The sequence below is a fragment of the Lichenostomus cassidix genome, chromosome 2, assembly GCF_008360975.1.
Source record: "Lichenostomus cassidix isolate B80296 chromosome 2, HeHo_3.0, whole genome shotgun sequence".
Classification (NCBI taxonomy): domain Eukaryota; kingdom Metazoa; phylum Chordata; class Aves; order Passeriformes; family Meliphagidae; genus Lichenostomus; species Lichenostomus cassidix.
The window spans coordinates 89,925,576-89,938,131 of record NC_139482.1 but is presented as its reverse complement, the minus strand read 5'-3'; the positions used below and the strand labels follow the sequence as shown (position 1 = coordinate 89,938,131).

Genomic DNA, 12,556 nt, shown 5'->3' with positions numbered 1-12,556 from the left:
AACATCTCAGCTGCAGGAAGCCAAAAACATCAATAGTTCCCTCTAAACAAGGGCAAAGTGGAAAGGAATGGAAAATAATTCCCAGTTACTAAGTTTCATTTGCATACTACCATCTGATGATGAAATCTTGAAATCCCAAAACTAAGAAAACCCCACTGAGAAGGGAGGTCAGTGAGAGTTTTGGCTATGATTTTAGTAGCTGGGCTTTTATTAGCTTACTAATATTGCTCAATCAGCAGTCAAGAATGCAAAGCAATTAACAGAAAATCCTTGCTGTTCTCTCATGCAGCCACCCACTTTTGATTTGTGGCTCCACAAAGTGTAAACAACTGCTGCTACCAGGTGAACAGAAGCATTACTGAGTTCCGGAAACAGAACCTAAGACACGATAAAATAAAACTGTCTTCTCCCAAGTGCTGCAGGGATTTGGGTCTAAGAGATCAGCAAAATGATTAAATGAAAGCCACTGACCACAAGAAAAAAAAAAAAAGACAAATAGTTGATAAGACATTTTCCACTCTTCTGAATCACAAAATATTTTATTAATTCTAACATCAATTTCATCAGTTCAGCCCACGGAGACAAAACTTTAAAGGTGCTCACAAAAACATTCTATCTACATGGGTTAGAAAGACATTGGAAGAACCTATATATGTATATCCTACAGGCAAAAACCCTCCCCCCTACCCCAATCATATAAATAGGTATGCCAAAATGGCATGAGCTTATGGGGATTCAAAGAAAAGGCTGTACATTTTTTATAGAAAACATGAATAAAAGCAAATAACAAAATACATACCAAATTAATCCAAACAGATGCCAAGGCTTCTGAGGGAAAAAAGGTGGACATTTTCATCCTTCTACACAGAAGCATTCCTTCATCTGACAGAGAAAGAGCTGAAAGCCTTCTAATCAACATGGTAAGGCTGATGGTCAATGGCCAGATACATTGCTGTACACACACTGCATGTCTGATTGGGCAGGGCAGATCCCACTCACCATTGCACAAACCATTTTGTCCTGGTGCAGATTATACCCCATGTTTTCAACAGGACCATATGCATGGCCAGCTCATCAAAAAGGAGCTCCCAGACAAAATTTAAGGTATACCCAGGAGACAATCCTTTTTGTATTAATATTAGCTGCATATCATAACAATCACTTGCAAAACCATTTTTAAAATATAATCATTCTTACATGAATCATTTAAACACTTAAATTTTAAGATTTGTTTTCTCTAACTGTAATTTCAATTTTTTTAAAAATAATTCTTGCTAGGTCTTATCTTGCAAGTTTTACGCATGTTAAAAATCCACATGATGTTAAAGTTGATTGGGCCTTCTAGGACACAGCCACATAGCTAGGTCCATATGAATCTAAATAGCTTTTCCCAAAGCATCACCTTTAAATATTGTTGCCTTCTGCCTTTAAGAATGATGACAAAATCCCCATTTTACTCCCAAACCAGACTTAAGCATGACTACAAACTTGTCAAGTGCCATGAGCATCTAAAATTGTCACAACATTTAAGGTATAGTATTGTCAAGCATGTGCAACCTGTATGCATCTAGATTGTTATTTGTGCAAAACCATGCAGACATACTCTGCCTTCGCATGTAAATCCACACCCTCTTCAGTGGAGGCTTTGTGGTAGTCACTTAGGGCAGAATATGGCCTACATTTACCTTCTTGGTATTTAAAAGACAAGAATAATTATTAATTACTATCTGTTAAGAGACCCGACTGCAGAATGTTTTAGTAGAAAAATAAACATTTTAAATTATTGGCAGATTAACATTAGTGCAATTATTTTGACTGCCTTACTGCCACACAGTAGATTAAAAAAATATATTGTCACTTGTGAAAAGAACCTAAGACACTTCAGAAGCAGTTATGTAGCTGCCAAATAAAGAGAAAAGGAGCAGATTCTGTGGCACTTTACATAGCTCTCAATGCTTAGTGCCTTCTAAAGCTCCAGGAAACGAGATCCAAGGCTTGTAAACTAATTACAGTTCTTTCCATACAAAAATATATCACTTATGAGATTTTTCAAAAGGCTGACTAACTGCTGACTAGAAAAAGCAGAATTTTTGTATTCAGCTGTATCCCAGACAACATCTGGATCAACTTCTTTCTTTGAAGAACCATTTTTGGTAGTCCGAGTTGGTGCAAGGTCGTAACAATGGTGCTGGGTTCCCATTGTAAGCGTTTGCCTCTGCTTGTACACACTTCTGGGTTTGGGGGTGAAACAAGGTACCATCCTACAAAAGAGAAATAAAGTTTGCTTTTCAGACATACCACTGTGTTTTAAAGTAATAGAAGACATTGGCAACAAATAAATATCACACATATTTTTCCAATGAGGTTGTGCAGTACGGCCAAAATGCATAACTTGAGGATCTCTGAATCTTTATCAAAAGATCCTGCTTTTAAACTTACTCAAAAACTTACATCAACATTGCTTTAGAGTGACTCATGAAGTGACATCTCAGCCCATAAAAGATGTGCTAACATTCACTTTCATTGCCTTTTGTTACTGGACCAGAACATGGCAGATAAAACCAAAGCCGAGCACAGGCACTACCCAGATTTATCCATTTATTGCACATCTTGTAAGTAAAAGGCAAATATTTTTCATTAAGTGTAAATGTTGGACATATTTTTAGCAAGAAATTTTCCCTTCTTTTCATAGGGTATATGTTTGGTGGAAAAAGTAAAAATATCTAGGCATGCCCCTTGCCTGCAGATGTGCGTGGAGTTCACTTGCTTTGGTGAAGGGCAGTACAGCTGCCTCAGAGGTGTAAGGTCTGACAGGCCTCCACAGTCAAATTCCCTAAAGAACACATTTTGAGACCTCAGGTCCTCCTTTTATGGTAATCTCCAGTCCAAGTTTTTTGTTCCAGTCCAAGAGCACTGTCAGCTAGGATGGTGAGCTGCAGAAGGGCAGTGCAGCCAGCCCTGGAGGACTGCCCTGCTCTGAGGCCATCCCTTCAGCTTGGGTGACATTCCCCTAAGCACTTCCAAAGCCTCTAGCAGCTTTGAAAGCAAAATGCCAGCACCTTATTTCTGAGCCTAACCTTGACTCCTGTAGAAGTCTGCTCCTTCCGTGATCAGGAATGTTGCACTTAATTGTATCCTGAGCTGCAGCTCCTGATGCCCAGCAGCGTGTGTTTGCTTACAGGCTTGCTGACAGACCCAGCTGCTGAATGACTTTCCCGTTTCCGTCATGATAATTCGAATTTTTGAGGGGATTAATCAGTATCTATCTCACTCGTTCTTGACTCAGCGTCCGCAAGAACTTAATTCTCTTCTGGCTGTTCAAGTTTTTGATTATGCTACATCCATAAGGACAGCTGTCTGACACTACCGTGCACAAAGCAAAAGAAATGTGGTGCTGACACCTCACCCATCACTCGCCTTGAAAGGTGGGGACTGCTGGTTTTGATTTATGCAGCAGAAGAAGAGGAATTGAAGCAGAGCAGTGCACTCAAATCACACACAGGCACAAAGAGATCACGAAAACAATGACTTAAAATAATTGCTAAAGTTTCAGATGCTAAAATTAATGGTTAGGAATACAGTGGAAACAGATGGATTCCGTAACTTTTTTTCATTTTTTTCATTCTCTCAATTTGAAAATTTCAGTTTTCTCAATTACTTCTTGAAGCAACTGAAGATACCTCAATATATGTCATCTTAGGGATTAATATATATATACCCTTGAGCAATTTTCTTAAAAGTCAGCATTAAAAATGAAGCATCATTTCTAAAATCAGGCTTTTAAACATTTTTATTTAGTAATATCACTATGAGCTTCACTCTGGACTAGATTTGGACAGTAATTTTCATCTTACTTTTTTACAGTTTACCCTGCTACCTGTCACTGGTGGTAGTACCCAAGCATGAAATTTGTCAACCATGGAGCCTGAAAAGTTTAGATGCATTATGCAGACACATTATGTAAATATACCATTTTGATATGTTATGTGACCTTTTCCCTTAGCCAAACAGCAACACTCCAGAACCTGACCAAGGCCATAATTTTTCATCCAGCTTATTTTCTCTCAGGCATCCAGGAGCTTCTTTAGAGATTCGAAACTGCCAAACACAAGTTTTTCTAATAGCATGTAGAGGCAGCTGCTTAAAAGCAGGAAAGAGCACAAAGTAAGGATGGTGTGTGAAGTATTGGGAATGTATAGTAATATAAATACTGGGTAATAAGTCAATGAAGAGAGAGCAGAAGTAGGCCAGCCACATGACTGGCTGGGGAAGGGGTATATTGAGGTACCTCAGTCTCAGGTGAAGACAGTAGACGTGACATGCAAGAGAGAATGTCCCCAACCTCTTTGATGTTAACAAGGGTGCTTTCTTTCCTCTCGTCTTCCTGTTTTTTATGACTGGCATACTCTTTGCCTGCTACCCTGTTTCTGTGTTCAGGTATTAAAAAGCCAAGACAACACATTTCTCCCAGAGACCTGTGCCAGTGTTGTGTCCTGCATGATGTGTATGCAGTAGGATAAAAAGAAAAAAACCTCCACAACTTTCCTTTCACCCATGCTCAAAACAAATCAAACCCAAGCAGGCACACTTACCTCTCTGAAAACAAACTTCTCGTTTTCAGGAACACTGTGGACATTTTCTTGACACAAATACATTGTCAAGTAGTCAGTCCCTGAATCGACTGCTGCACAGACTTCTGGTTGTCGCGTGTTGTAACGTATTTCATTATGGGATGTGTACTCAAAAAACTACAAACCCAAGGGAAGAAACAAAGGACAGCAATCATTTCATGTGTACACAGAGAGTATCATCACAATCTCATCACAGCACTACTTTTCTCTGGTATCACTTAAAATGCAAGAAATGTTGAATAAATGTACTGGAAAACAGGCATTCTGGCATTAAAGAACTTACAAAATTCAACTGTAGTATTCGACTTTCACATTCTAGACTCCCCTTAAACACAGGATGGAAAACAATTTCTAGTCTGACATTACACCTTCTTAATTCAGTCATCACAAAGTAATGTTACTTTTAGCTAAGGAGTTGTTCAAAGTTCAAATAGAGAGTTCAAGAGTTGCTGCATTGTTCAAATGCAGTTTGGTCCAGGTTCATTTTCAGTTATAATGTACTAAGGATGCATGGTGATAAGCATTTTATTCTATAAAGTTTTAAGATATTCTTTGAAGTAAATCAGTTACAGCTGCTTTTGAAGATGAACAAAACTTTCTTAGATACAATTTACTATCTTTGTTGCACTATATTCTACAGAAGTGTTCTGAACATGCCCTGAAACTCCTGGCTTCTGTAGCAATTATGGTTGAAGACTTCCTTACAATTTTATACTTATGGACATTTGCCAACTTTTGGACTTCATTAAAGAGCAGCAGAGTTTGAGAGTTGTTTGTATTTAGCATGCTTATAAATAATTTAGATGACTATAGTGCACGGATGTGTGTTTAGATCTGATTTAGATTATACTCAATAAAGTAGAGGAGAGTTTTATAAACATCAGAAAATTGCTTATTACCAACAGTACAGGTGCATTAGCAGAGACCAATAAAAGGGTGAGGGGGAGAAGGAATCCTCTTTTGTTTTGTTTCACCCCTGGAGACTGTCAGGCTTTGTGAAAGAGTCTATACAAATTCAGAAATGTATACACTTGAACTTAGCACAAAAACATCCTTAACCACCACCAAGGCTAATAGCCTTGAAAGAGAAATTGGAAATGGAGTTTCAGTATAAACAGGACTGTGCAATTGCAAAATCTGCAGCCATCCATTTCCAAGTGTAAGAGGTCTGATCTAGACTACACTGATGATAGCTGCTTCATGAAATCTGCCCCTCCCATTATCACAGTGAGGAATTTCTCTGCCAAGGTGGCTGTCACAGCCATACACCAAACAACACTGCCCACTGCATAACCCTGTGGAGCCTCATGGCTTTTCTTTTCCAGCAATGATGCAAGTGACTGACCCCCCCAGAATTCACCTGTATACCACAAGTCATTTGTGGAAAACCACAAAGGGAAATGAGTGTTTGGAGAAAGCAACATCAGGCTAGAGGTCTCCCTCCTGACATAAGACCCTGGAAACCATGATTTCCCCTTGAAACCTATTGTTAGGATCTGTTCCTACAATGTAAGGTGGCACTACCTTTACATTTGCCTTATGCAAAAAAAAAAAAAACCTCATCAACAATAAAAGTAAATTGTGCAAATATTGGTCCTATTATTATTATTACTATTTACCCTAATAGGCAGGGGTTCTTCCCTGCCTATTTTAATGCATTTTAATCCTATGCATTTTAATCCTATGGCTTGTGAAAACAGAAAAAGCCTCGGCTCTGCTCAATTGTGTGTGGATGGACGCTTTTTACAGCTGCCACTTTCACAAGGCCATATTTAGAGCCTTGCTCGTTAGGGGATTTATTAGATATAATAACTCCTTAGCAATTTGTATTATAAGTGAAAGCCTGCAAGCTGCTGACTGCACCAGATGCATCAAGAATAAATGGAGCAGCTACTAGATCAGAGCACTTCTTACTACTGACATCATTCCTGAATGGTCTCTCAAGGACTTGCACCAGATTCCAAAGAAGAGCAAGTAAAATGGTTAATTTCTGGGTATCTTTAAGGAATGGGGTAATAGTATTAGCAACCAAGCACTCCTGCTTTGTTGCCCAATGAACATAAGACTGTTCATTACCCTGTACTGCTTCAAATTGAATAAATACTTCAGGCTTTGGGCTTTTCCAAGCTCTGGTAATACATGAAATAAATCTCCTCCTCCTCAAAAGGTAAAGTGTTTTTCAGTTCTCTTTTCTTGCATTCTGTCAGCAGAAAGGAAGCATTTTCAAACTAATCCATGGCCCAAGAACTAGTAGCCTTACTGCATTTCTTTCCTTCTGAGAATAAGTAGATTCCTTTAAGTGCCATTGGGAAACTTGATGAGGCCTTTTTCCCAGTATCTATGGCTTCTGGACAATCTACAGGATATGCCTCAGCTGCATCAGTGTCTCTCAGGTACTGGGGCCAGCAGCAGATTTTGGCTACCTCACTGGACCCTGAAACACACTCTCAAACCTTTCTATGCTGGGCTACTGTTCTTTTGCATGCAGGAAAAAGTTTGCACTTGATGGGTAGAACCAGCAGAGGGGTTACCAGTTCTGATACTCTTTTTTGCTGAAAACCAAAAGGCTTTGCTAAGTTCTTTGTATTCCTCTCACTATTTACCTCAAATGTATCAAATGTTGGTTTCTTGCCATCACATATTGGTGTCCTCTGTACTGCTTCCCAGCCATACCAGGAAAGGCAAAGGTGTTGAATTCTGGTGTTGAATTTCAAAGCCTTTCATTCTCATCTGCAGGGGCAGATACTCCCACAAATCATAAGCAGCCCAAGGTACAAGCAATCAGTGGCCAGTGTTTTGCCTATTTCTTGCCTCTCTTCCATATACACTCAGCTCCTAACACTGCAGTGTTATCCTCACCTTCTTGTGATAATGAACATGATGATTTTAAACAACCTCCTGTTCGTTTTCTTATGCTCACACAAAAAGACTAAAGGAAACTCTCTCAATTAGACCATGGATTCGAGGAAGAACAGCAACAAATTACCAGGAGCTTCAGTTTTCTGAGAGTGTTTTTACTCACTGAGATGTAAAACAGGAGCAGGTTCTCAACCTTATAAATAACCAGGAGCACAGAGCTCTCTCCTCTTGGCACAGTACACACAGATATTCAGAGGTCACTAAGTGAAGAGTTTTGCAGTTGTCCCCTGCATAAACAGCCACCTGCCTGGTGTGGGACAGGGAAAAATGGAGTGAAGCTTGGAATGAGGGTTTGCTGCTAAAGCTCTGTATAGGCAGTGAGTAGAGTGATGGGAACAGACTTGAGGAGAAAGGGCGGGAAGAGTTTGGGACTAAGATGGCAGATTCTTTTCCAGGTGCCAAACAGAAATTAAGGGCTGCCTGTTGTCAGTAAACACCTCTGAAACTCTGTGGTTGTTGATACTAGAGGCTGACCAACCTTGCCACCATCATTTCATCATCAAACAGCGATGGATGTACATGTGGAAGATTTGACTGTTTTCGTCCTGACACTGTCATCTGCCAAGGAATTCACACCACAAGAAGCAGCCTGATATCTTTTAAGAAAGACTGTCAAGAAGGTGGTGGGACGGGAAAGAAATGGAGAGAAATTACCTGCTGGTAGGTTTCACAGATATTTGTGAGCCAGAAAAGGGAGAAGCAAGTTCAGAAACCCTGACTTCCAGTTCTCCATCTCACTTGTGCTTCTGCATCTTATCTTATTTCAGCCTTCCTCTGTTCCCCCACCCACAACTCTTCCTGATGTCCACTTATTCTCCCGTAACTACCTATCACTCTTACTCATGCTCCCTGTTTGCCAGCTGGTATCTCTGCTCACACGTTCAGTAACCCTGCCCCTCTCCACTAAAATATTCTCCAATGACTCTGCTTGCTTTGCTCCCTGTCCTACTCTTTCCTCCATCATACATGCCATGCTCATCACCTTTGCACAACCTCTGTCCCAAACTCCTACTGCCCTTTCTCACATTGGCCCTTTCTCCCTGGCTCCTGCCAGCCCTCCCATGCCTTTTGCCCATTTCACTAATCTAGTTTTACCCATTTCCTGTGTTTGGCCTTCCCTCCTCAGGCTCTGCAGTTCTCTTGAGTCATCTCATGTTTTCCTTTATTGGTTTATATTGCAGTCAGGTAGTTTCTCCATTTCTCCTTCCTCCTCCTGCTTGGATGCCAGCAGAGGGAGTGGTTTGCACAGTTCCGAGAGTGTCGCTGCCTCCAGCCTGACGCCTGCTACTGCAGGTACATGGATGCATCACACCATCAGCAGAGATGGGAGAGCATTAATATCCAGGGATGTGATACCTTGCAGTAAATTCAGTTAATCTCTTAGTGCCAGATAAACAAAGGATAACTAAAAATGCCATCTCATCACAATTCACCTCTCATTTATATTTCTCTTTTGCTTTCACCTTTTATCCTATGTCTTTATTTTTTCTTGGGGAAAGGGATAAAATTTAAGCGAACTCTTTTTGTTCAGAGAAATACAAAAAAATGCAACCTCTTTGCTCTCTGTAATCTGCCATACAAGGAAAAAATAAATCTATAAATACCTTGGGCATGTTAGCATATAATCCTATACATGAAATACTTCTCAATCTACAAAAGAAATCAAATCTTATTTGTAAGAAAGTGGCTTGACTGGGTTATCTGATTATTAACTTATCTTCTACATAGATCTATAGAAGTATGCTTACCTTGGGCATAAAACTGAACTGAGGGACCAAATGGGGTGAGGTATGGGGTAAGCTGATGATTTAGCATAATTGGCATACATCTGCCAGTACTGAGATCCTTTGGCTTTTATGGTGCAAGATTCTCCTCCTGCCTTCCCCTACATCTTGGCCTCCAGGACAGAAATATCAGGAAACTTAAGACATAAACCAGACATGAGCTAATAAATAATACTAAATAATAGTTATAATACTTTGGGAGCTAATAAATAATACTAAATAATAGTTATAATACTTTGGGCAATAAACTTGTTATGAGCAACTATTTCCTTTTAAGATCTGAAGTACATTGTTGTTTCTTTTCCCCTTCTCATGTAAAATGCAATTCATATTAGCAGCTTTCTCCTCAATACAGATATGTTTTACACTCGTGCTTTTATGAGTTTTTTAAAGCAGAGTTCAGAATGATAGCAGATACACTGTTTATCTGGCACATCTCTGCTTTCTTTCCAAACTTTGTTTTCCTTTTTCCAAACTTTCCTAACTGAATGTTTGGATTAATTTCCTTATAAAAAGACTCAAACAGTCAAGCCACTCAAGCTGTCACAGGGTTATGTACAAGAGGTGTCACAAGAGCTTTGGTACTCAGCACTGGTGAGACCACATCTCAAGTACAGTGTTTAGTCTAATCTGGGTTAGAAGCCATAAATCAAGACACACAGGCAAGTACATGCCCCACATCAAACACCAAACCTCAGTTCTGGAGAATAGTCAGCCAAAACCATGCAAAACAGCCATTCTTACTTGGTGCACAGTGCCCTACAACACTTTTAACACGGCATTCTGCAGAGAGGTTTATGGGCATCAAAACTAACCACTGCTGCACGAGGTTTCAATCAACCTGGAGAAAGACAACAGCATTTTCAGCTTCAGAAGTTAAAACCAAGAGAGCAAGAATGAAAGTGTTAAAGAGGATCCCTGCTCTGCAGGACTGTGGAATCTAAGACCAGGGGGACATTTCTGTAATGCCACAGGAGATGTGGTCCAAAGCCTCTTGTGCAGTTAGACAAGCACCACATGATGACAGACACATGTGGAACTAGGTGAGGTTTGCAACATTATTAAGGGCTTTAGAGGCATGGACAGACAAAAGCTCAGAGGGATTTTGGAGATGAGCAAACAGTGGCCTGTGAGACTATAGCTGCACTGATGTGCTATTAACCCTGCTAATGAGCTCTGTGGAAAGGCATAATAAAGGTATGCATGAATTCCCTGGGCTGGGTAGACACATCTTCAGAATAAAGAAAATCTGACCTGAAGACACTTCAAAATAAAAAGCATTTAGTGCAAGAATCAAAATTTGAATGAAGATCACCTTACTGTGGCAACATATTCTCTCAGCCCTACTACAGTGATTTTACCATACCTCCATTACAACCATAAGTGTTTGTCATGGAAAATGAAACATTATTCTTACCTGATTTTGTCCCATGCCATGGCATGGGTAGAGTATGATCCTGTGTCCAGTTACTTGATGTTCATTTGTAGGGTTATAATCAAAACAGAAGTTTTCCATTCCTCTATTCTTCAGCTAATCAAAACAAAAGAATATTTTTTAAGTATTAGTCTAAAGCAAGGAAGATATTCTGCAGTCACTCTACAGCCATCCTGCTGGGCTCTGAGATCCATCACAAAGCTGGTGCAAATTAACTGGAATAGATCAAAGAGATGCAATGGTAACATCTCTCAAACTAATGGGAAATAAAACTGTCTGGACCATCCTCACTTTGAGCATTGAAGCAGCCAGACACAATGGCTTCCCCTAGGAATGACACAATGTTCCAATGTATTTGCAAAGGAAGAAGGTAGAAACTGTGAAAAACTGTGTTGAAACCCAACAAGCCAGCAACTCATGCAGAACAAAAGAGCCTGCCATGCCTTTTTCCCCCAGGATCTACTTGTTCAATTTTCTTATGAAAAGATGACTACATACTTTTCTCAGTTTGTCAAATGGGAAATGTTAGGAGGATTTGTTCTCGAAAGGACTCCAGTACCCTCTTGAGGCAGAACAAGCAGACAGATTTTAGGATCACAAATCATGAAAGTGGGCAAAATACATCTTTGGAAAGAGACACCAGGTGTGATAGTAAATGCTCTTTACTCATGTTGTGGATCTCTGACAGAAGAGGCACATAATTTTCATATTAAATTTTGAAAAATGAAATTAGCTAATTTTAAAAACAACAGGCTAGTTAACAAGAATTTGCATTTAAGTATTCAGGATGCAAAAATAACTGAAAATAAGTTACACAATGACATAACAACAACTGATTCCTGGTATTAGTCACGTAACCAAATTTGAAATTACAGAGAGCAAAACAAGTTCTGTAAACAAGAAGCCAAATGCCCCTGTTACTGAGTGTAATTATATCACAGACAAAAAGAATGAGCAGAGTAAATCTCAGAAGAATTAGTTTACAAAGGTGTAATTTCACTGCTCTTCCCTAGTCATGATAATCATATCCTCAGTTCTTAATGTGGAAAATGAGCAGACACATAGGGATTGCAGGAGGCTAAAACCAAACAAACAAGACAAACCCCACAGGACCTAAACCCACTGCAGAGCAAACCACACAAGTTGGAAAACTAAATACTTGTGTTCTATATGTGTTTGCTTTGCCAAGTTCTAGTGCTACCCAACATCTTCTTTCCACTGCCTTGTGCTCACTCCCACATTAGACCACAGCAATCCTCCTTGAACAGTCAAAGGAAAACATTTTGTTTACCTTCCTAATGGAAGGCAAGAATTACACTTAGAAAAACAGGGAAGAGAAGCGTCTTACACAGACTATTTTTAACACTGTCATGGAACTACATAAACCAAACAATAAGCTTCCCATGTTTCTATATTCTGCATCAAGAAACATCGACTTAAAAGTCATAACCTCTTAAAATGGTAATTGTATCTCTACAGTAGTTGTTGTCAGCAGCTGTCTTCAAGACCAGAGGGTCTCCCATTAATGTGTTTAATAACATGACTCTGCCTGACTGTCCAGTGGCTTCAAGAGCAAAAGCCCTCATCCATGGTGCCCTTCCAATGCCTTCACTATCACTCTTTACCATCACCCCCTGGCACGTGCTCAAGCATGTGCTCCCTTTTGGGGCCTGGAATTTTAAATAATCTGTTTGAAAATGCAGTGCACTACCAGACTTACAGTAACTCTCCTGTTACTCAATGCCCAGATACAGACAACAGGACCTGTGTAAGAGGTGATTAAACTT

At 39.7% G+C, this 12,556-nt stretch overlaps 1 protein-coding gene across 1 annotated transcript in view; it reads right to left on the bottom strand.

The window, feature by feature from the left end:
• Positions 1 to 520: 520 nt before the first annotated feature.
• The window catches only part of GALNT12 (polypeptide N-acetylgalactosaminyltransferase 12), a 46,023-nt gene continuing 33,987 nt past the window's right edge, over positions 521 to 12,556 (bottom strand). The window contains exons 8-10 of the mRNA XM_085052321.1: positions 10,752 to 10,865; positions 4,593 to 4,748; positions 521 to 2,261 (exon numbers count right to left, since the gene is read on the bottom strand). Coding sequence (XP_084908447.1) covers positions 2,124 to 2,261; positions 4,593 to 4,748; positions 10,752 to 10,865 — 408 coding nt within the window. The 3' untranslated portion in view covers positions 521 to 2,123. The remainder of the gene's footprint in view (positions 2,262 to 4,592; positions 4,749 to 10,751; positions 10,866 to 12,556) is intronic.